This window comes from Papio anubis, chromosome 5 (genome assembly GCF_008728515.1).
Source record: "Papio anubis isolate 15944 chromosome 5, Panubis1.0, whole genome shotgun sequence".
In the NCBI taxonomy this organism is placed as follows: Eukaryota; Metazoa; Chordata; class Mammalia; order Primates; family Cercopithecidae; genus Papio; species Papio anubis.
In genome coordinates, this window is record NC_044980.1 from 115687510 (window position 1) to 115712562 (window position 25053).

The 25053-nt window shown below is 43.8% G+C and overlaps 1 protein-coding gene across 4 annotated transcripts in view; it reads left to right on the top strand.

Annotated features, from left to right (window-relative positions):
* Positions 1-25053, top strand: part of SNX24 (sorting nexin 24) — a 177544-nt gene continuing 152491 nt past the window's right edge. The window contains exon 1 of one of the 4 annotated variants that reach the window (XM_009208978.4): positions 1-199. In XM_009208978.4, the coding sequence (XP_009207242.2) occupies positions 140-199 (60 nt within the window). In that variant the 5' untranslated portion in view covers positions 1-139. The remainder of the gene's footprint in view (positions 200-25053) is intronic. The other 3 variants (XM_021939626.2, XM_031666430.1, XM_031666431.1) reach the window with 3 other exon arrangements.

Below are 25053 nucleotides of genomic sequence, written 5' to 3' on the forward strand. Positions count from 1 at the left end.
GACCTGGGTCCGGCCCGCAGCCTCAGGGCCCCGCGGGCGCAGCGGGGCGGGAGGCGGGGCGGCCCGGCCGTGGGCGGAGCGGCGGCCGCGGCCGTGAGCCCGCCCCCAACTCACCCTCAGCCGGCTGGCCGGCGCGGCCATGGAGGTCTACATCCCGTCCTTTCGCTATGAGGAGAGTGACCTGGAGCGGGGATACACGGTAGGCGCGGGCCGCGGGCGGACAGGGCCCCGCGAGCCAGGCCTGCGGCTGCTGCGCCCAGGAGACACCCTCGGCCGCCGCCGCTTTGGCGCAGGGAGTCCCCTCGTTTTCTCTCCCCTCCCCCGGCCCAGAGGAAGGGCTGCGCCCTAGCGCGGTTGTCAAGGAAACGGGCGCCCCTCCCGGGCGCGGCGGCTGCGGGCGCCCCTAGCCCCTCGGGGTCCAACCCGTCTCCTCCCGGCCGAGCTCCAGTCTTCGGACGCGGCTCTCGCCATTCTCCCCGCCGCCTGCCTTCAGGAGCCCAGGATGGGCTGCGTTCCTTTCTGGCATAGCTGCCTCTTCAGTCCAGACAGTAGTAGCTTCGCGGCAGGTTCACGCTGGCTTCCAAGTTCTGTACAATTCGTTCAGCTGGAAAACCTTTTTTTTTTTTTAAATCATAATTTACAGCTGTTTACTAGCCAAACTAAACACATGTATTGATTTTAGATGGTTTCCAAAGATTTTGCTTTTTGAGTTGTGCAGTTCCATGAAATGGCAAAATCACTTGCAGAGCACCTGTTTCATGCCTAGGACTGTGGTCACCGAGAAATGTGAAACAGGACCCCTGCTCTCAAGAGTGAAGGGGAGGGCAGAGACCAGGGCATGGGCCCTTTGAGTAACACGTTTAGTAAGTGAATGGTTGGTGGAGATTTCCCAATGAATTCAGAACGTTCTTTCCTGTACAGTCATTGCTAGTGGGAGAAATGTCTGAGTGTGTGTACACCTTGGAAGAATTTACTTCCAGTTGTTAAAGAACCGATAGGGTTGAAGAAAGATTGCAGGGCAGTCTGAAAGGATTGTTACTTTATTTACATCAATCGCACACTTGCTAAACACCAGTTACATTACTTCGATGGAGAATATTTTAACCCCTCTCCCTCCTCTAAATATTACTGGTATTTGGTGACAGTCTGTTTGGGCCCTTGTGTTTTCTTAGTTGGGACTAAATTACCCTCTCAAAGGAAGATTTAGAATGAAAAACAGTGATTGAAAAAATAGTCCAGGAAGTCGGTGGGTTTTTAGAATTGAGTAGACTGCTGGATGCACGTGTTCTGAAACAAGTTGTTAAAGTGCTTTCCTTGGGAAGGAAAATGCAGGGAGAGGGAGCTGTGTTCCATAGTGGCAGTTATTTATTTAAATAATTCTTTCAAGTGCATTCACATTTCGTTACGTAGTCTGTATCTTCCTTAAAAACAAACAAACAAACAAACAAAAAAAATCTTCGAGTTTGTTCAAGGCTTTTTTTTTTCTTGGAGATTTTATCCAAGTCTCTTAAGCCTAAAACCTTGCTTGTTGTTCCTTCTCCCAGGTATCTCATTTCTCCCATTAGCACTGTCAACAGTCATGGAGGGCTTACCATCTTTGGGACATTCATTTAGGATCTGAAGATAAAAAGGCTGCTTGTTAGAGGCGTTGACTTTCAAAGAAAAGATGAAGTTGATCTCATTGGTTCAAGCTAAAAGTTAATTATCTGCAGAAATAAGCACTTTGAAATAGACCATAATTAAGGCTCATTGCCCATTGTTGATTTTCTTCTATTAGACCAGCTGTGTTTTTCTCCTAAAGCTTTATGTATCTTTTTATTATTTGTATTTATGACCAGGCACGTGCCACACTCCAGGTTGTGAATTAAACTGATGTGGAAGGAGCTCTTTTTGGACAAATTCGGGAGAGTTTAAAGATTGCTTATGTGATAAGAGTTCGCTCTTTAAATATTTGCTTAAAAAAAATGCTAACTCATCCAGGTTGGGAGCTAAACTGTTAAAATCTCTCTCTCTCTCTCTCTTTTTTTTTTTTTTTTCCTTTGAGACAGTCTTGCTCTGTCACCCAGGCTGGAGTGCAGTGGGGTGATCTCAGCTCACTGCAACCTCTGCCTCCTGGGCTCAAGTAATCCTCCCACCTCAGCCTCTGGAGTAGCTGGGACTACAGGCACATGCCACCACTCCTGGATAATTTTTAAATTTTTTTGTAGAGACAGAGTTTCTCCATGTTGCCCAGGCTAGTCTCGAACTCCTGTGCTCAAGCAATCTACCTGCCTAGGCCTCCCAAAGTGCTGGGATTACAGGCATTAGCCACCACGCCCAGCCCTAAAATACCTTCTGAAGGGATTTTTTTGTGTCTGTGAGTTTGTGAAGCAGTTATTAGATACTTTTCCCGTCTGAACAACTGATTTTATGATTGTACAGCAGTTTTTCATTCAACAAATACTTACTGAGTGCCTGCTCTATTATTCTGGGTGTAGGGAATATAGCAGTGAATAAAGCTATGAATATAGCAGCTTAAAACAAAAAAACCCAAAATTTAAAAAATATTTCAGTTTCCTAAATAAGAAGCTGGTAAAATAATGTACACTTTCGTGTAAAAAAATACCTTTTTACTTTAGTGATTATGTTTGTGTGAATGTGTGTGTTTTTAAGAGCTAGAGTCTTGCTCTGTCACCCAGGCTGGAGTGCAGTGGTGCAATCCTAGCTCACAGCAGCCTTGGACTCTTGGGCTCAAGTGATCCTACCCCCTTGTCCTCTTCAGTAGCACAGGCATAAATCACCACACCTGGCTAATTTTTGTATTTTTTGTAGAGATGGGATCTCAATATGTTGCCCTGATTAGTCTCAAACTCCTAGGTTTAAGGGATCCTCCCACCTTGACCTTCCAAAGTGCTGGGATTATAGGCATGAGCCACTGAGCCAGTGTTTGTGTTTAAAATTTTTTTTTTTTTTTTTTTTTTTTTTTTTTTTTTTTTTTGAGACGGAGTCTCGCTCTGTCGCCCACGCTGGAGTGCAGTGGCGCGATCTCGGCTCACTGCAAGCTCCACCTCCCGGGTTCACGCCATTCTCCCGCCTCAGCCTCCGAGTAGCTGGGACTACAGGCGCCCGCCACCACGCCCGGCTAGTTTTTTGTATTTTTAGTAGAGACGGGGTTTCACCATGTTAGCCAGGATGGTCTCGATCTCCTGACCTCGTGATCCACCCGCCTCGGCCTCCCAAAGTGCTGGGATTACAGGCTTGAGCCACCGCTCCCGGCCTGTGTTTAAAATTTAAAACGGCTGTGCGTGGTGGCTCATGGCTGTAATCCCAGCACTTTGGGAGGCTGAGGTGGGCGGATCACTTGAGGTCAGGAGGCTGAGACCAGCCTAGCCAACATGGTGAAATCCCATCTCTACTTAAAAAAAAAAAAAAAATTAGCCAGGCATGGTGGCGGGCACGGGTAATCCCGACTACTTAGGAGTCTGAGACAGGTGAATCGCTTGAGCCTGGGAAGCGGAGGTTGCAGAGAGCCAAGATCATGCCACTGCACTCCAGCCTAGGTGACAGAGTGAGACTCCATCTCAAAATAAATAAATAAAAATAAAATTTAAAACACATTACATCACATTCTAACAAAGTCAGTAATAGGAAGTTTAAGCTAGAAATGGGTGGTTTCTCCTCTTTGCTTCTAGTCTCATTCTCTCAGAAATAAAGTGTCTGGGTGTATCTTAGAATTTTTTCCCCTGTGCCGGGCGCGGTGGCTCAAGCCTGTAATCCCAGCACTTTGGGAGGCTGAGACGGGCGGATCACAAGGTCAGGAGATCGAGACCATCCTGGCTAACACGGTGAAACCCCGTCTCTACTAAAAAATACAAAAAAAAAAAAAAAAACTAGCCGGGCGAGGTGGCAGGCGCCTGTGGTCCCAGCTACTCCGGAGGCTGAGGCAGGAGAATGGCGAGAACCCGGGAGGCGGAGCTTGCAGTGAGCTGAGATCCGGCCACTGCACTCCAGCCTGGGTGACAGAGCCAGACTCAGTCTCAAAAAAAAAAAAAAAAAAAAGAATTTTTTCCTTGTGCTGTGAGCACATACTTTTTTTTTCTTTTAAAAAAATGCATGGCAAGATTTTAACTGTCATCCTACAATTTATAGACATCTTTCAATATTGGTATGGAGAGTTCTGTCTCCTCTTTCTAACTACTGGAGACGGGCTCTACCATGGTAGGATGTGCCATAATTTTTTCCCCCAGTGTCTGCTGATGACCAAGACATCCTTGGACATGCTTTTTTATGCCCACTACTAGGATTTCTGTAGAACCTTAACTAGAAATGGTACTTCCAGCCCTTTACAGTTTTTACAGATACTGCACAATTGTTATTCAAGAAGTTTATACAAATTTATGCTTAGTGTACTAAGTAATTTACCTTTAAAAAATGAATTTTTGCGCTTTAAACATGTAAGGCTTTACTGTGTGCCTGTACTGTGTTGGTGGCGATTTAAAGATGGAAGGGTGTTGGGCCGGGTGCGGTGGCTCAAGCCTGTAATCCCAGCACTTTGGGAGGCCGAGACGGGCGGATCACGAGGTCAGGAGATCGAGACCATCCTGGCGAACACGGCGAAACCCCGTCTCTACTAAAAAATACAAAAAAAACTAGCCGGGCGAGGTGGCGGGCGCCTGTAGTCCCAGCTACTCGGGAGGCTGAGGCAGGAGAATGGCGTGAACCCGGGAGGCGGAGCTTGCAGTGAGCTGAGATCTGACCACTGCACTCCAGCCTGGGCGACAGAGCGAGACTCCGTCTCCAAAAAAAAAAAAAAAAAAAAAGATGGAAGGGTGGTATTCCTGCCCTTAGGGATTCTCAGCCCATACAGAAGCTGCTCAGAGCTAGGCTGGGAAAGGTTAGGGTGCCCCAATGTCAACTGGAGCCTTGTATCCAGGGGCCTGAGGGAGGGAGAGGTCAGTTCGGCCTGGCAGGGTGGCTGTGCTGAGGTAGGGGTGCTTAGGAAATGCTGACTTTGAAATCTGGTTAGGTTTTTGCTAGGACTGTGAATTTTAGAAAGAGGAAATACAGGACAAAATCTTACCTCATAAGCCATTTTAAAACTCAGATATGCCCCCCAAAAAGCGGGGGGAGGGACACTTCTAAATAAGTTTGTGAAGAAGTAGGAGATGATAGTGTAAGAAAATGCAGATGTACCCAAATGTTACTTCCTGGGGAGATTATTCTGTCCCATTCCCTACCCTATAGCTTACTTGTTTAATATCCTCTGTCCCCAAGCTATAAACTCGTTGAGGCTAGGTAGTATCCATCTCCACTGTTGTATACTAATGCAGAATTCCGTACATGTCTGTTGAATAAATAATGAGTGATGTAATCTTCATAGGAGGTGAAAAACCAGAAGAGCCAGTGGTCTTGAGGCATGTAGCAGCTCAGAGAGTTAGGTGGAGGGTTATGCTGCAGACTGGAATTTCAGGATTGTGCAAAGCGATTGCAGTAAGAGTGGTGGGGAGAGATCAGCTGACTACCCTTGAGAGCTATAAGGGAGTGTGGACCTTAACTTCAGACAGGGAAGTCATAGGGTAATTTTAAGGAAGGAAGTAACATGTAATCATTTTGCCTTTAGAAAGATGACTGTCAGTTCAGGCTATTTTAACAAAATACAATAAACTAGGTAGTTTATAAACCACAGAAATTTATGTCTCACAGTTCTGGAGGCTGGGAAGTCCAAGATCAAGGTGCTGGCAGATTCAGTGTCTAGTGAGGGCCCATTTCCAGGTTTATAGGTGATCGCTGCTTGTTATGTAGAAGTGGCAAAGATCTCACTGGGACCTATTTTATAAGGTTACTAATCGCAGTTATGAGGGCTCTGCCCATGACCTCATCACTTCCCAAAGACCTTACCATCTAATACCATCACATTGGGTTTAGAATTTCAGCATAAGAATTTGGGGGAGACCATCAGACCGTAGCAATGATTCTAAAGTACTCATCATTTAAGAGACACTTGCAAATGATCAGAAAGGAGAGGATGAAGGCTAGAACTAAGACTTTAGCTTTGAACATGGAAAGGAAGTGATGACTGCAAGAATCTCCAGTACCTGGTGACCAGATGTACGGCAGCAGGGTGACTCCTTGTGGGTGCAGGTACCAGTAAGCAAATAAGAACTGAAGTGGGGCAGGTATTTCATCTGGGCACCCGCTGAGTTTTTGGTGATAGGTATAGCTATTTGATTTTGGAGTCTAGGGTGGATTGAAGTCTGACTTAGAAATATGGCTCTAAGGGGACATTCAGCATAAAAGTTAAAAAAAAAAAACCCCACAGAGAAAGAGTGAGGAAAGAGAGAGGGCCAAGGATAAAGCCTTAGAACTTGAATAAGCAAAGAAGTCCCATCCGAGAAGCCAGAGGGAGAAAGAAAGCCAGGAGTGTGAGGCTGGAAGAGAGAGCGTGGAAGATGCTTTAAAGAAAGAAAGTGGGCCGGGCGCGGTGGCTCAAGCCTGTAATCGCAGCACTTTGGGAGGCCGAGACGGGTGGATCACGAGGTCAGGAGATCGAGACCATCCTGGTTAACATGGTGAAACCCCGTCTCTACTAAAAAATACAAAAAACTAGCCGGGCGAGGTGGCGGCGCCTGTAGTCCCAGCTACTCGGGAGGCTGAGGCAGGAGAATGGCGAGAACCCGGGAGGCGGAACTTGCAGTGAGCTGAGATCCGGCCACTGCACTCCAGCCTGGGTGACAGAGCGAGACTCCGTCTCAAAAAAAAAAAAAAAAAAAGAAAGTGCCAGATGCTCCTGAGTGGCCTTGCAATTTGAGGACGGAGAATAGTCCATTCTAAGAACTGAGAATAATAGGTCTTGGATGCCACTTTAGGCTGGTATTTTTAATTTTAAGATACATTGTTGACAAAAATGACAAAACTAGAATTACTACTTAGGTCACAATACAAAGGTATGAATGTATTAGACTTAATTTTTTGTTTTTGTTTTTGATTTTTTGAGACAAAAATCTTCCTGCGTCACCCAGGCTGGAGTGCAGTGGTGTGATCTCGGCTTACTTCAGCCTCCATCTCCTGGGTTCAAGCTATTCTCCTGCCTCAACCTCACAAGTAGCTGGGCCTACAGGCGCGCGCCACCATGTCTGGCTAATTTTTTGTAGAGATGGAGTTTCACCGTGTTGACCAGGCTGGTCTTTGAACTCCTGACCTCAAGTGATCCACATGCCTCAGCCTCCCAAAGTGCTGGGATTACAGGCGAGAGCCACCACACCCAGCCTTAGACTTCAGTTTTTATAGCTGTAAAAATCAAAGAGTTGAATTAGATTCAAGTCCATTTTAAGTACGTGCGTGACTGAACGTGTTATGTGTAGACAAATATATCTTCTTGGGACCTGGATACTATCACGGATTTACTTGGTAAACACTTAGAAACGTATCATGCTCTTCAGTACACAAGGCAGCTTCTTATATATAGGATCATAATATGATATATTATTATGATCATTATTATTTTAAAGCTTTTATGGCTTAAACTGCAAAAGTTGAACAATTTAATAAACCATCATTTACCCATTACTTACCTTCAATATTTTACAATTCTTTCATTCACTACCCCTCAGTCCCTGTCTTTAAAAAAAAATTCTGGAGTATTTTCAAGCAAATTCAAAACATAATTTTATCTGCATATATTTTACTATGTATACCTGACAGGTAAAGACTTTTAAAAAGCATAACCAACATGTAAATATTACCACAAAAATTAGTAATACCTTAGTAGCATCCAGTTTCTGGTTGTTTTCATTGGTTTTGAAGTATGCACAATGTAAACCCTGCCTTGGAATTAACAGTGATTTGTGTGTATTTTATTGTTACTGTAGTGCTATTTAATATATGTATACACACACACACATATATATATTTTTCTTTTCTTTTTTTAAACATTTTATTTTCGAGTTCTGGGATACATGTGAAGAACATGCAGCTTTGTTACATAGGTAAACATGTGCCATGGTGGTTTGCTGCACTACTGTTTTGTATTTTTGAGAACAAGGCCGAGACGCTGAGTGAGGGAGCCTGGCTACCTGAGAGTGACTCTTGTGTTTTAGAATAGCTTTTTTTTTTTTTTTTTTTGACAAAGGGTTTCACTCTGTCACCCAGGCTGGAGTTCAGTGGTAGAATCAGAGTTCACTGCAGCCTTGACCTCCCCAGGCTCAGGTGATTCCCCCACCTCAACCTCCCAAGTAGCTGGGACTACAGGTGCATGCCATCACATCCAGCAAATTTTGTATTTTTGCTAGAGACAGAATTTCACCATGTTGCCCAGGCTGGTCTTGAACTTCTGCGTTCAAGTGATCCACCCACCTCAGCCTCTGAAAGTACTGAGACTGTAGGCATGAGCCACCACGCCCAGCTGCATTTAATAGTAAGGGCACTTTCCTCCCCAGAACCCCTGAGCAAATAAGTCTCCCTTCAGTTTCTTTCTCATTATCCCTAGTTGATTTCTCAACACAGAATTCCAGAGGAATTCCAGTGCCAATTTGCTGAGGCCAGGGTTATCTTAACCAACCATCATGGCAAGGAGGGTAGGTTAACCAGACAGAGTTAAAATAGGAGGCATCTCTGGAGCTGGGAATGGATTAGTCCATTCCTGCCACCAAACCCTTCAGGCATCACAGTGGGAGAAGGGCAGCAGGATGTCAGGAAGACCACAATTCCGTGCCACGTCCTTCAGTCATCCATTACCAACATGTATGATGAAGGAGACCTTTGTTTAACAAGGACATAGCTGGCACAGTGCCTCATTCGTGGTAGGCTCATAGCAGAAGCCCACATTAAATATTTGTTGAATGATTAAATCAAGCATGTGTAAAATATGTTCCTTTCCCTTTTTTTTTTTTTTGAGACGGAGTCTTCGCTCTGTTGCCCAGCCTGGAATGCAGTGGCGTGATCTTGGCTCACTGCAAGCTCCGCCTCCCAGGTTCACGCTCTTCTCCTGCCTTAGCCTCCCAAGTAGCTGGGACTACAGGCACCTGCCACCAAGGCCAGCTAAATTTTTGTATTTTTTAGTAGAGACGGAGTTTCACCTTGTTAGCCAGGATGGTCTCGATCTCCTGACCTCATGATCTGCCCCCCGGCCTCCCAAAGTGCTGGCATTACAGGTGTGAGCCACTGCGCCTGGCAGTATGTTCCTTACCCTTAAGGACAAGAAATACAGTTTGAAAACATTCTTCTTGAACATTAACAAACTTGTATGTTCATTTAAGAATCAGAATAGGCACAAGAGGATTGAATTTTGTAAATATGGTACTTAGAAATTTGGGGGCACAAGCAAGCTTGTTTTCATTGATCTAGAAACATATTTTAACTTTTTTTTAGATGTTATTTTCAAATTTATGTATTCTTTAAACATTTTTTTCATACAGGTAGGGGTCTTGCAGTGTTGCCCAGGCAGGCCTTGAACTCCTAGCCTGAAGCAATCCTACCGCTTCAGCCTCCCAAAGTGCTGGAATTACAGGCTTGAGCCACTGCACCTGCCTTAAGAACTTGGAAATAAACCAAATAAGTTATTTTGTTCTTCAGCCTGTTCCATTACGAGTGTACAATCAAATGACTGGTTTTAAAATCACTTAGATTGGTTCTGTACTTAAACTAGGTACCCAGTCTTGTATTTTGTATTTTTAGGAATTTTTAAAAATCTAATTTTGTTTTGTATTTGTGTGAAGCATAGTCATAATTCTAAATCAAATACACTGCATTGAGTTTATCTGCTGAAATTCAGCATGTTTTTGTCCTCACTCTGTTACCTTCTGCTCTCATCGATTACTATTTAAAAAAAAAAGTGGTATGAGGCTGTCCCCAGCACTACACTGATGAAAGGGAATTATTTTTTCTTCTGTATATAGAAGGTCTCACTGCTAGCAGATTTCTGGGATCAAAAGATGCCTGGAAAAGGCCGGGCGCGGTGGCTCAAGCCTGTAATCCCAGCACTTTGGGAGGCCGAGACGGGCGGATCACGAGGTCAGAGATCGAGACCATCCTTGAAGCAACAAGGTGAAACCCCGTCTCTACTAAAAAAAATACAAAACCAGCCGGGCCATGGCGTGGCTCGTGGTCCCAGCTACTCGGGAGGCTGAGGCAGGAGAATGGGCGGGAACCCGGGAGGCGAGCTTGCGAGCTGAGATCCCGCCACCGCACTCCAGCCCGCTGGCCAGAGCCAGACTCAGTCTCTGCCAAAAAAAAAAAAAAAAAAAAAAAAAAGATGCCTGGAAAAATAACTTAGTGTTATCGGTAAAAAAATCTTATGGCTTATCCTTCCATTGAAAATAATATAAGCACATACTAATATATTTGTGTCCCCACTCCTTTTATTAAACAGTAGTATACTAAAACATTTGATTTCAACTTGCTTTTTTTACTTAATGATATATCCTGGAGATAGCTGCACAGGGACATATATGAAGATGTATCATTCTTTTCCATACAGATATACCTCAGAGATATTGTGAGTTTGGTTCCAGACCACTGCAGTAAAGTGATTATCTTAATAAAGCAAGTCACACTAATTTTTTGGTTTCATAGTGCATATAAATGTTTACACTACACTATAGTTTAAGTGTGCAATAGCATTATGTCTTAAAAATGTACCTACCTTAATTGAAAAGTATTTTATTGCTGAAAACTCTAATGATCATCTGAGCCTTCATTGAGCTGGAAGCTTTGTTTGCCTTGATGTTGATGGCTGCTGACTGATCAGGGTGGTGGTTGCTAAAGGTTATGACTGTGCCAATTTCTTTTCCTTTTTTGGAGGGGGGGCAGGCGCAGAGTCTCACTCTGTTGCTCAGGCTGGAGTGCAGTGGCGCAATCTCAGCTCACCACAACCTCTGCCTCCTGGGTTCAAGAGATTTCTCCTGTCTCAGCCTCCCGAGTAGCTGGGACTACAGGTGCACGCCACTATGCTTGGCTAATTTTTGTATTTTTAGTAGAGACAGGGTTTCACCATGTTGGCCAGGCTGGTCTCGAACTCCTGACCTTGTGTTCTGCCCGCCTCATCCTCCCAAAGTGCTGGGATTACAGGCGTGAGCCACCACGCCCAGCCGACTGTGCCAATTTCCTAAGACAGTTAAGTTTGCCCTATCAATTGACTATTTCTTTTGTGAAAGATTTCTCTGTAGCATGTGATGCTGTTTGATAGTATTTTACCCTCAGAAATTCTTTCAAAATTGGTTTCAGGTATCTGGGCATGGTGGCTCTAACTTGTAACCCTAGCACTTAGGGAGGCCAAGGCAGGAGAGTTGCTTGAGTCCAGGAGTTTGAGACCAGCCTGGGCAACCTCACGAGACCCAGTCTCTATTAAAAAATAGTTGGAATCAGCCCTGTCAAATGTTGCTGCTGCTTTATCAGCTAAGTCTGCGTAATGTTTTATATTGTTTGTTATTTCAACAGTGTTCACAGCCTCTTCATTAGGAGTAGTTTCCATCTCAAGAAACCACTTTCTTTGCCCTTCCTTAAGAAGCAACTTCTCACCCATTTAAGTTTTATCATGAGTCCATTGTAGGGTTATTAATTTACCTAATTTCAATATTGTTTGTCCTAAGGAATAGTGAGGCCTAAGGAGAGGGAGAGAGACAGGGCATTGCTGGTCTGTGGAACAGCCCAAGCACACAACATTTGTCAGTTAAATTTGCCATCTTTTATTTATTTATTTACTTATTTTAGGTTCAGGGGTACATGTGCAGGTTTGTTATATGGGTAAATTGCATGTTATGGGAATTTGGTGTACAGATTATTTCATCACCCAAGTAATGGGCATAGTACCCAGGTAGGTTTTTGATCTTCTCCCTTCTCCCTTCCTCCACCTGCAAGTAATCCCTGGTGTCTGTTGTTCCCTTCTGTATCCATGTGCTCTTGTTGTTTAGCTCCCTTGAAAGCTCACTTCTAAGTGAGAATGTACAGTATTTGGTTTTCTGTTTCTGTGTGTGTTTGCTTAGGTTAATGGCCCCCAGCTCCATCCATGTTGCCACAAAGGACATGATCTTGTAATTCTTTATGGCTGCACAGTATTCCATGGTGTATATGTACCAAGATTTCTTTATCCAGTCTACTGCTGATGGGCAATTAGGTTGATTTCATGTTTTTGCTGCTGTGAATAGTGCTGCGATGAACATACATGTGCCTGTGTCTTTATGGTAGAATGATTTATTTTCTTAGGGTATATACCCAATAATTGGAATGCTGGGTCAAATGGTAGTTCTTTGTCCTTTTTTTTTTTGAGACAGAGTCACCCAGGCTGGAGTGCAGTGGTGCCATCTCGGCGCACTGCAACCTCTGCCTCCCAGGTTCAAACAATTCTCATGCCCCAGCCTCCCCAGTAGCTGGGATTACAGGTGCCCACCCCCATGCATGGCTAATTTTTGCATTTTTAGTAGAGACCATGTTGGCCAGGCTGGTTTTGAACTCCTGACCTCAGGTGATCTGCCTACCTCGGCCTCCCGAAGTGCTGGGAATACAGGCATGAGCCACTACACCTGGTCTGTTACTTATTAAAAGCTGTAAATAGCTCAAAAGAAAAGTTTCCTTGACTCCAAAGTCTTCCAATTGGTGCTGCTGTCTATTTCCTTTGGGTCAAGGGTCTCCTCAGTATCTTTCCTTCATGGTTGTCACAAAGATGTTACCAGAAAGGGGTCCTGATCCAGACGCCCAAGAGAGGGTTCTTGATCTCACACAAGAAATAGTAAGAAGCGAATCCATAGAGGAAAGTAAAACCAAGTTTATTAAGAAAGTAAAGGAATAAAGAATGGCTCCTCCATAGGCAGAACAGCCTGCATATGTTATTTTTTGACTTTTTAATAATAGCTATTCTGAAAGATGTGAGATGATATGTCATTGTTGTTTTGATTTGCATTTTCTACTGATCAGTGATGTTAAGCATCTGCTCATATGCTTGTTGGCTGCTTGTTTGTCTTTTGTTTGTTTGTTTGTTTTTTCTGGGACAGAGTCTCGCTCTGTTGCCTAGGCTAGAGTGCAGTGGTGCCATCTTGGCTCACTGCAGTCTCCACTTCCCAGGAGCAATTCATCTGCCTTAACCTCCCGAGTACCTGGGACTACAGGTGCCCACCGCCACACCCAGCTAATTTATGCATTTTTAGTAGAGATGGGGTTTCACCATGTTGGCCAGGCTGGCCTCGAACTCCTGACCTCAGGTGATCCACCCACCTCGGCCTCCCAAAGTGTTGGGATTATAGGCATGAGCCACCACGTTTGGCCTGTTTGTCTTCTTTTGAAAAGTGTTGGTCCAGGCGTGGTGGCTCACGCCTGTAATCCCAGCACTTTGGGAAGCCAAAGTGGGTGGATCACGAGGTCAGGAGTTCAAGACCAGCCGGACCAAGATGATGAAACCCCGTCTCTACTAAAAGTACAAAAATTAGCCTAGTGTGTTGGCAGGCGCCTGTAATCCCAGGTACTTGGGAGGTTGAGGCAGAGAATTGCTTGAACCCAGAAGGCGGAGGTTTCAGTGAGCTGAGATGGCACCACTGCACTCCAGCCTGAGCAACAACTTTGTCTCAAAACAAAAACATGGGTGGCACCACAGTTCCAAGAAATCTTCACCTTTTGGCCAGGTGCAGTGGCTCATGCCTGTAATCCCAGCACTTTGGGAGGCCGAGGTTGGCGGATCACCTGAGGTCGGGAGTTCGAGACCAGCCTGACCAAGGTGGTGAAACCCCGTCTCTACTAAAAATACAAAATTAGCTAGGCGTGATGGTGCATGCCTGTAATCCCAGCTATTCTGGAGGCTGAGGCAGGAGAATCTCTTGAAGCCGGGAGGTGAAGGGTGTGGTGAGCAGAGACCGTACTGTTGCACTCCAGCCTGGGCAATAAGAGCGAAACTCTGTCTCAAAAAAAAAAAAGAAAAGTGTTTGTTCATGTCCTTTGCCCACGTTTTAATGGGGTTGTTTGGTCTTTGCTTGTAAATTCGTTTTAAGTTCCTTATAGATTCTGGATGTTAGACCTTTGTCACATGCATAATTTGCAAATATTTTCTGCATTCTGTAGGTTGTCTGTTTACTCTGATAGTTTCTTTTGCTGTGCAGAAGCTCTTTAGTTTAATTAGGTCCCATTTGTCAATTTTTGTTTTTGTTGCAATTGCTTTTGACATTTTTGTCATGAAATCTTTGCAGGGGCCTACGTCCAGAATAGTATTTCTTAGGGTTATCGTTAGGGGTTTTATAATTTTAGGTTTTACATTTAAATCTTTAATCCATATTGAGTTTAATTTTTTTTATTTAATTAATAATTTTTTTTTTTTTTTTTTTGAGCAGGAGTTTCACTCTTCTTTCCCAGGCTGGAGTGCAGTGGTGCTATCTCAGCTCACTGCAACCTCCACTTCCCAGTTTCAAGTGATTCCCCGTCTCAGCCTCCCGAGTAGCTGGGATTACAGGCATGTGCCACCACACCCGGCTAATTTCTGTATTTTTATTAGAGACAGGGTTTCACCATATTGGTCAGGCTGGTCTCGAACTCCTGACCTCAGGTGATCTGCCTGCCTCAGCCTCCCGAAGTGCTGGGATTACAGGCATGAGTCACTGCACCCGACCTGAGTTTATTTTTGTGTATGGTGTAAGGAAGGGGTTCAGTTTCAATCTTCTACATATGGCTACCATTTATCCCTTCACCATTTACTTATTTATTTTTTAACCTTTTTTTTTTTAGGTTCAGAGGTACATATGCCTGTCTGTTATGTAGGTCAACTCATATCACAGTGGTTTGGTGTACAGATTATCTCCTCATCATCGCTTCTTGGCCTTTTGGCTAAGATTAAGTGCAGATTATCTCATCATCCAGGTACTAAACCTAGTACCTGATAGTTATTTTTTGTGATCCTCTTTCTCCTCTCATCCTCCACCCTCCATTAGGCCCCAGTGTCTGTTGTTCCCCTCCATGTGTCCATGCATTCTCATCATTTAGCTCCCACTTATAAGTGAGAACATGTGGTATTTGGTTTCTTTTCCTGCGTTAGTTTGCTAACGATAATGGCCTCCATCTCCATCCATGTTCCCGCAAAGGACAGTCTCTCATTCTTTTTCATGGCTGCATAGTATTCCATGGTGTGTATGTACCACCTTTTCTTTATTCAGTCTTCCTTTGATGGGTATTTTTTTTTTTTTTAATTTTGAGATGGAGTCTCGCTCTGCTGCCCAGGCTGGAGTGCAGTGGCACGATCTTGGCTCACCACAACGTCCACCTCCAGGGTTCTACTGATTCTTCTGCCTCAGCCTCTCAAGTAGCTGGGACTACAGGTGTGCGCCACCACACCCAGCTAATTTTTTGTATTTTTAGTAGAGACGAGGTGTCACCATGTTGGCCAGGATGGTCTCGATCTCTTGACCTTGTGATCCACCCGCCTTGGCCTCCCAAAGCCCTGGGATTACAGGCGTGAGCCTCCGCGCCCAGCCCCTTTGGTGGGTATTTAGATTGATTCCATGTCTTTGCTATTGTGGATAGCCAGCACCATTTATTGAGTTTGCCATCTTTTAATAGGTGTGGCTTGTGGAACTCCAAAACAATTACTGTAGTAACATGTAAGATCACTGATCACAAGTCACCATAACAGATAAAATAATAATGGAAAAGTTTTCAAAATACTAGGAGAATTACAAAACTGTGACACAGAGACACGAAGTGAGCACATGCTGTTGGAAAAATGCCGCCGATAGGCTTGCTCGATGCAGGATCATGGCAAAACTTTAATTTGTAATAAATGCAGTATCTGCAAAGCATATTAAAGCAAAGTATACTCAAACAAGGTAAAGCCTGTATCTGAATTGTTCTCCTTTGTCTTCAATCAATAGCCTGTGTGTATGTCTTTTTGTATTTTTGTCAGTGAGTCTTTAGAATACATTTCTAGCAGTGGTTACTGGACCAAAAATTAAATGCATGTTTAATGTTAGCTGATGTCGTCAAATTCCCATCCATAGGAACTGTGGTATTATGCATTACTGTAGCAGTTTATGAGAGTATATCCTTCCTCATACGCTTGCCAACTGAGTGTTCTCAGGCTCTTGGATTTGTGCCAATCTGATAGGTGAACAGTAGTATCACAATGTAATTCTTAATGTCATTCATGATTTTATGAATTAGGAATGAAGTTGAACATCTTTTTGTATGGTTAAGAATCATTTTCATTTCTTTCTGTGAATAAGACAGTTTATAAAATTGTATTTATTATTTTAAATGTCTCACTATTTCAGTAGCTGGGACTACAGGTGCCTACCACCAAGCCTGGCTAATTATTGTATTTTTGGTACAGAGAGGGTTTCACCATGTTGCCCAGGCTAGTCTTGAACTCTCGGACTTAAGTTATCCACCTGCCTCTGCCTCCCAAAATGCTAGAATTACAGGAGTGAGCTACCAGGCCCAGCCTGACTTGTCTGTTTTAATGCCATTGATTTCTAGGTATCATGCCTGGATATTGTAATCATTTGCCTGGATATTGTAATCATTTGCATTTGAATAAATGAATGAATGAGACCTGCTTATGTTAGTCTTACCTTAAGAGATTTAGGGAAGGGAAAAAGTTAATGGCTCATGCCTTCAGTCTCAGGTACTCAGGAGGCCAAAGCAGACTTGAGCCCAGGAGTTGGAGACCAGACTGCACAACATATGGAGACCTTGTTTCCCCAACAAAAAAAATTTGGCTGGGTGCGGTAGCTCATGCCTGTGATCCCTGCACTTTGGAAGGCCAAGGTGGGAAGATCCCTTGAGCCCAGGAATTTGAGGAGTAGCCTGGGCAACGTAGTGAGAACTCGCCTCTACAAATAATTTAAAAAATTAGCTAGGCCTAGTGGTATCCTCTACAAATAATTTAAAAAATTAGCTAGGCCTAGTGGTATGTACCTATGGTCCCTACTGGAGAGGCTGAGGTGGGAGGATTGCTTGACCCCAGGAGGTTAAGGCTACAGTGAGCCATGATCACTCTACTGCACCCTAGCCCGGGTGGCAGAGCAAGACACTGTCTCAAATAATAAATAATAATAATTGTTGATGAAAAGAGTCGAATTGTGTAAAATATTTGAGGATATTTATTCTGAGCCAAATATGAGTGACTGTGGCCTGTAACATAGCCCTTGGGAGGTCCTGAGAACATGTGCCCAAGGTGGTCAGGGTGCAGCTTGGTTTTATACATTTTAGAGAGGCATGAGACTTCAGATACATTTAAGAAATACATTGGTTTGTCAGAAAGGTGGAACAACTCAAAGCCGGGAGCTTCCAGGCTATAGGTGAATTTAAACGTTTTCTGGTTGAATTTGCCTAAAAACCTGGGATAGATAGAAAAGGAATGTTCAGGTTAAGACAAAGATTGTAGAGACCAAAGTTCTTCTGAAGTCTAATAGTGGCTGCCCTTAGAGACAATAGGTGACAAATGTTTCCTATTCAGTTCTTAGTTAATCTCTTTAGGATTGGGAGGGTCTGGAAGAAAAAGATCTTCTAGCTATGTTAATATTCTTTACAGATGTAAATTTTCCCCCACAAAGAACGGCTTTGCAGGGCCATTTCAAAATATGGCAAAGAAACATGTTTCAGGGTAAAATATTTTGATGTTCATCTTTTGTCTCCTAATGTTATGCCAGAGTCAGGTTGGAAAGTAAATCATGCTATATAGGATTAAATAAAACCCATCTGTGGGTGTGACTCCCCAGACCGCTTAGATAGGAATTTGGGCAAGATAAAAAAAATCAGAGTTTAGTTCTCATAATTAACGTAAGACATAGACTAACCATTGATGTGCTTTATGTGTGTAAGTTCCCTGAAGTTCCTGGCTCATGGTCCTAGCTCATAGGCTGTGTTTGTTATCTTTGGGCCACTCTAAACATTGAAAGAAGTCTTACTCTATCTTTTACTTCATTTGTAGAATCAGATTAGCCTTGTAGGAGGTGAAGGGGCACTACCAGTGAGAGGTGCATACTACATTTTTAACAATTTTTAAAGAGTGAAAGAATTTTTTTTTTTTTTTCGGAGACAGTCTCGCTGTGTTGCCCAGGCTGGAGTGCAGTGGCACGATCTCAGCTCACTGCAAGCTCCGCCTCCCAGGTTCACACCATTCTTCTGCTTCAGCCTCCCAAGTAACTAGGACTACAGGAGCCCGCCGCCATGCCCGGCTAATTTTTTGTATTTTTAGTAGAGATGGGGTTTCACTGTGTTAGCCAGGATGGTCTTGATCTCCTAACCTTGTGATCCACCCCCTCTGCCTCCCAAAGTGCTGGGATTACAGGCATGAGCCACTGCGTCCAGCCAAGAAAATTTTTAAAAGCTGAATTATTTAATTATCTGTCTAGTAGGAAAATGTCATCTCATAGTAACTGAGAGTTAATTTTAGTTTCACTCAGGTGGGATCTTTTTACCGCTTACTTTACGTTCCCAATCTAATAAATAAATGCAAGAGAAAGAAACTTGAGGCCGGGTGCGGTGGCTCATGCCTATAATCCCAGCACTTTGGGAGACCAAGGTGGTTAGATCACTTAAGGTCAGGAGTTTGAGACCAGCCTGGCCAACATGGTGAAACCCTGTCTCTACTAAAAATACAAAAACTAGCCGGCATGGTGGTGTGCCCCTGTAATCCCAGCTACTTGGGAGGCTGAGGCATGATAATTGCTTGAATCTGGGAGGTGGAGTTGGCAGTGAGCCGAGATCCTGCCACTGTACTTCAGCCTGGGTGACAGAGCGAGACTTTGTTTACCACCCCTCCCAAAAAAAGAAACTTGACCCAGCCCTGTGAAGCATTACAACTCAGCACTGTAACTGAGTCTTCAAAAGGCCATTCCATCATTCTACCACACCAGCTGTTCCAGGATGATGGGGAATATGGTAAGCAGTGAATTCCATGAGTACGGGACCATTGCCTCACTTCATTTGCTATTTCGTTTGATTTGGGAAAACTCTCAGAGGATTTTTTTTAAACCTTCCTGAAAACTTTAGAAGGAGCAGAAAACCTTCCACAAAGCTAAAAGCCCTCTCAGATCCCATGTAATTTGCTGGTTAAATTCTGATGATTAGATTGGGCATATTTGAAATGCCCAATGTGGTATCCCTTTTCAGTTGCTTTTTTTCTTCTTTTTTGAGGAGAGTGAGTTGGTATTTGAAATATGCTATTCCCCTCTTCTCGTTGATTTTATAATTCTTATTCTAAGGAAGAGCCAATATGTGAATTGAGTCTCACCAGCTGCCTTTTCTTAGTAGGGACTGTTTCATAAACTGTAAGCTCTTTTCTCTACATCCTCACCCTTTTCTCCATTTCCTGCTGATGGAAATTCATCTGATTATTGAGGTTACATAGATAGAGCAAAAATTCATTTCTGTGGTTACTTATTCTGTGCCTCCCATTCCCAGTGGTTGCATTGGTGTTGCAGGGCAGGGACCGCTGACATGAAAGCTCACTCTGGAAGGCTGAGTGGAAGTTTGCCAGTTTGAGAAAGGGAGGGGAATCATTTTAGGCTCAGGGAATTGTATGGGGAAGTGTAAGAAGTGTGGATGGTTGATAAGGAGGGACACATACTGGGGTTGGAGCTTGAAGAGTTGGGTTGAGTGGTTGCGGAGGGACTGAAGATCCCAGCTAAAAGTATGGTCTGGAAGCAGTCACGAGTAGAGAGTGGTTTTTTGTTTGGTTTTGTTAAGAGGAGAGAAACATTCGGGGTACAAGTGACAAAAGAAAGAGGCGGGGCTCAGTGGCTCATGCTTGTAACCCCAACACTTTGGGAGGCCGAGGCGGGCAGATCACGAGGTCAGGAGATCGAGACCATCCTGGCTAACAAGGTGAAACCCCGTCTCTACTAAACCCCACTCTACTAAAGTACGTGGTGGTGGGCGCCTGTAGTCCCAGCTACTGGGGAGGCTGAGGCAGCAGAATGGCGTGAACCCGGGAGGCAGAGCTTGCAGTGAGCTGAGATTGCGCCACTGCACTCCAGCCTGGGCAACAGAGCAAGACTCCGTCTCAAAAAAAAAAAAAAAAAAAGAGAAAGAAAGGAAGAAAAGATAGTCAGTTTCACCAGTAATTAAAGAAACCCAGTGTAAAACAAGGCATGTGTTTTTTTTTTTTAATTCAATAGGCAAAATGGAACAGATTGATAAAAATCAGTCCTGTTGAGGATAGAGGTGAGAGGAGACAGGTTCTCTAACACACTATTGGTGAGACTGAAAGTTGGAAGCTGTATTTTGGAGGCCAATTTGGCAGTATATATTAGATAAGATATTTATATACCCTTTGAAACAACCTTCCCACTTTTTAGTCTATATCCATAAATTCATAAAGATATACATATAAAGTTGTTCATTGTAGCATGCTTTACAATGTCAAGAGAAAATGAAAACAAGTCATCTACTTAACAAATATTTATCTACCTATTAAGCGGCAGGCACACTTATCTCCCTCTGGGGATACAGTAACGAAAAAAAGAATCAAAATTCTCTACCTTCAAGGAGCTTGCATTCTAGTTGGGGGAGAGTAAGAGTAAACATGATAATTAAATTAAATGTAGTATCTTAGATAGTTGTAAGCACTATGGAGAAAAAGAAACAAAGGAAGATAGATAAAGAGTGCTGGGGGATCATCAGAGAAGCCTTCCCTGGAAAGGCAACATTAGAACCGAGATGTGAAGGAGGTGAGGGGATGAGTCATGAGGTTATCCAAGGGAAGTGTTTTTTAGGCAGAAGGAACAGTATGTGCAAAGAACATGAAGTGGGAGTGTGCATAATGTGTTTTAAGAGTAGAAAGGATCCAGTGGATTTGGAATGGAGTAGGAAAATAGAGAGTGATAAGAGATAAGGTCATATATAGTGTGGTGGGGGAAATAATGGGAAATGGAATGGTGGGGTGATAGGGCAGAGCATAGGTCTGGTAGGCAGTGATAAGGACGTTGGCTTTTCTTTTTTCTTTTTTTTTTTTTGAAGGGGAAGGAGACAAGGTCTCACTTTGTGACCCAAGGTGGAGTGTATTGGTGCAGTCATGACTTGCTGTAGCCTTAACATCTCAGGCTCAAGTGATCCTCCTGCCTCAGCCTCCCAAGCAGCTGGGACCATGGATGCATGCTACCACACCTGGCTAATTTTTTATTTTTTGTAGAGGAGGGATCTCACTTTGTTGCCAAGGCTGGTCTCAAAGTCCTATGCTCAAGAGATCATCCCACCTTGGTCTCCCAAAGTTTTGGGATTACAAGCATGAGGCACTGTACCCAGCCCATGTTGGCTTTTACTTTGAGAAGTAGGAGGCAGAGGAGCGACGTGATTCAGTAAGTATTTATTGATCACCAACCATGTGCCAGGAACTCTTCTAGATGCCAAGGACACAGTAGCAAAAAATATAAATGAAAATCCCTGCCTTTGTGGAGCTTACCTACTGGTTACATGAGTCATGTCTTAAAAGAATTACTCCCATTTTAATGTGGAGAATAAACTATAGGAAGAGTGGTGCAGATAGGAAGCTCAGTTAGGAAGCTACTGTAGTATCCCAAGTGAAAGATGATGAGGGCTTAGAACAGTTAGTTCTGTGGAAGGAAGTGTTGGAAGATGGTTGGATTCTGGATAGCTCTTGGTGATTGAGGCAATAGGATCCACTGATGGATTAGATTTGGGGCATGAGAAAAAGTGAGGAACAAGGGTGACTCCCAAGGTTTTTAACCTGAAAAAAGGGAAGAATTTTAACCACCCAGTGGGTTCACCCTGCCTGCTGCCTAGGCTGAGCTGATTTATCAAGACAGGGGAACTGCAATAGAGAAAGAGTAATTCACGAAGAGCCTGCTGTACAGGAAACTAGAGTTTTAGTATTTCTCAAATCAATCTCCCCAAACATTCAGTGATGAATTTTAAGGACAGCTTAGTGGGTGGGGAGGAGCCAGTGAGCCAGGAGTGCTGATTGGTCAGGTCAGAGATGAAGTCATAGGGAGTCAGAACTGTCTTCTTGCCCTGAGTCAGTTCCTGGGTGGGGGCCACAAGATCAGATGAACCAGTTTATCAGTGTGGGTGGTGCCAGCTGATCTATCAAGTGCAGGGTGTGCAAAATATCTTAAGCACTGATCTTAGGAGCAGCTTAGGGAGGGCAGATTCTTGCAGCCTCCAGCTGCATGACTCCTAAACCATAATTTCTAGTCTTGTGGCTAATTTCTTAGTCCTACAAAGGCAGTATAGTCCCTAGGCAAGAAGGAGGTTTGCTTTGGGAAAGGGCTGTTATCATCTTTGTTTTAAACTATAAACTGTAGACTGAGTTCCTCCCAAAGTTAGTTCAGTCTACACTCAGGAATAAACAAGGACAGCTTGGAGGTTGGAAGCAAGATGGGAGTCAATTAGGTTAGATCTCTTTCACTGTCTTAGTCATAATTTTGCAAAGGCAGTTTCAGAATGATGGCATTGTTTACTAAGTAGAAGACTGTGGGTAGAGCAGGTTCTGAAGTACCATTTCACAGGTGCTTAGTTTGAAATGTTTGACCAAATTATCGGGGCACCCTGTGGCCTACTGAAGTTGTCACATAAAATTAACCATGAGAAGCCTATTCCCTGTCAACTTGGTATTCATACACATTTCCTTAAACCATACTTAATTACAGAAAGGCAAAGTAAAATAAGGTTTATTTGCTTGCTTTTTATTTATTTTTATTTATTTATTTTTTGAGACTGAATCTCGCTCTGTCACCCAGGCTAGAGCGCAATGGCACGATCTCTACTCACTTGCAACCTCCACCTCCCGGGTTCAAGTGATTCTCGTGCCTCAGCCTCCTGAGTAGATGGGATTACAGGTGGACACCACCACGCCTGGCTAATTTTTGTATTTTTAGTAGAGTAGTAGAGATGAGGTTTCACCATGTTGGCCAGGCTGGTCTTGAACTCCAGACCTCAGGTGATCCACCCGCCTTGGCCTCCCAAAGTACTGGAATTACAGGCATGAGCCACTGTGCCCGGCCACTTGCTTGCTTTTTAATTCAATAGGCAAAATGGTAAAGATTGATAAAAACCAGTCATGATGAGGATGGAGGTGAGAGGAGGCAGGTTCTCTAACACACTATTGGTGAGACCGCATGTTGGAAGCTCTAATTTGGAGGTCAAATACTGTCTTTATTCTCCAAATAAAGATACAACAATTTCATAATTCCACCTCACATGATACATCCATCCTATAACCCCAAATACACTAACTCCTTCCCCAGAAGAGAAGGTAGAATCCTTGAGTGATGTTTATTCTTGATATCTTATAATTTAAATACGATGATATAAAGTTGACACTTAAATATTATGACATAAAGTCAGTACATCATATGTTACATGATAAGGGGTTAAGAGAGAAGAAAACAAAGATAGTTGTTTACTATATATACATACATATTTTTGTAACAAAATGAGGAAATATTCATGACAATTCGGTCTTAATTTCTGTAACTGGTTGTGTGGTCATAGCTGGCATTATTTATGAATGAATGAATAACAAGAGTCTCGCTCTGCCGCCTAGGCTGGAGTGCAGTGGCGGGATCTCAGTTCACTGCAACCTCCTCCTCCCAGGTTCAAGCAGTTCTCCTGCCTCAGCCTCCTGAGTAGCTGTTATTACAGGTGAGTGCCACCATGCTGGCTAATTTTTGTATTTTTAGTAGAGTTGGGGTTTCACCATATTGACCAGGCTGGTCTGGAACTCCTGAACTCAAGTGATCTGCTCACCTCAGCCTGCCAAAGTGCTGGGATTACACGTGTGAGCCACCACACCCTGCCATAGCTGGTATTTATAAATACCTCTACCCATTCCATATTCCCTTTGCCTTCAGCAAGCACCTCAGCTGGCTGTGTTTCTTTACCTGGTAGGTCACTCAAACCTTCATTCCTGAAGGGTCTGGGCTATTAGTAGTCCTGCCTGAATTGGGTTGCTGCAGTTTTTTTCACTGACTTTAATTACGGGGTACAGTAATATTAATACTATGCTTGAAGGGATCTCCTGTATTCCAGACAGGAGGTCCTCACCTCTATTGTGGAGTAGTAGTCCAGTTTCCCTTTGGTAGGCAGGATCAATCACCCCAGCCAGTACATAGCAGAGCAATACATGGCACAGTAATTCCCATCTTTGCCTGTAAATTTAAAGACATGAGCATAAAGTGGCTAGGCAACAGCCTTAGCTTTCATTTAATCAGAATCGTTGTATCTCCTGGTGGAAGCATTCCTCACTATGGAACTATGACCTCGAGGCCAGCAGAGCATAAAGTCCTGGGGACAGGAAGCAAACATTTTGCTAGTGGGTCACTAGGGGTAAAGGTGAGTGGTGATATTCCCATTTCTACCTCTTGATTCCTGGACCTATCACTCCTGGTTATGGGAGAAACAACACTATGCACTATATGTTGATTCAGAGCATGTATAGCCTTGGGAAGAAACTTGACTCAGCCCTGCGAAGTATTGCAACTTAGCTAGCACGGTAACTGAGTCTTCAAAAGGCCATTCTATCATTCTACCACGCCAGCTGTTCAGGATGATGGGGAATGTGGTAAGCCCAGTGAATTCCACAAGCATGGGACCATTTGCTATGAAGTCAGTTCCATGACAGTGGATACAGTATCCTGTAAGTCCAAGGATGATAGTTTTGGCAGAAGCAATGTGTGCGGGGAAGGCAAATCTGTATCCAGAGGAAGTGTATTCCAGTAAGGACAAAACTCTGCCCCATTCATGATGGAAGCAATCCATTGTAACCAACCTGCTGTCAGGTGTCTGGCTGATCATTCCCAATGTGGAATGGTGCCATACTGGGGCCTCAGTGTTGATCTCTGCTCCTGGCAGATTGGGTGCTCCACAGTGGCTGTAGCCAGGTTGGCTTTGGTGAGTGGAAGTCCATATTTCTGAGCCCGTGCATAAACTCTATTCCTGCCACCATGGCTACTTTATGAGCCCATTGTGTGATGCCAGTGGTGACTGGGGAAAGAGGCTGACTCGTATGCACAGAAGGAGTCATTTTATTCAAATCCTCATGATTATTAAAATCCTCCTCTGCCGAGATCACCCTTTGGTGGGCATTCACATGAAACAAAAATATCTTCACAGTTTTTTGCCTGTTTAGAGAGGTCTTCCACGTAG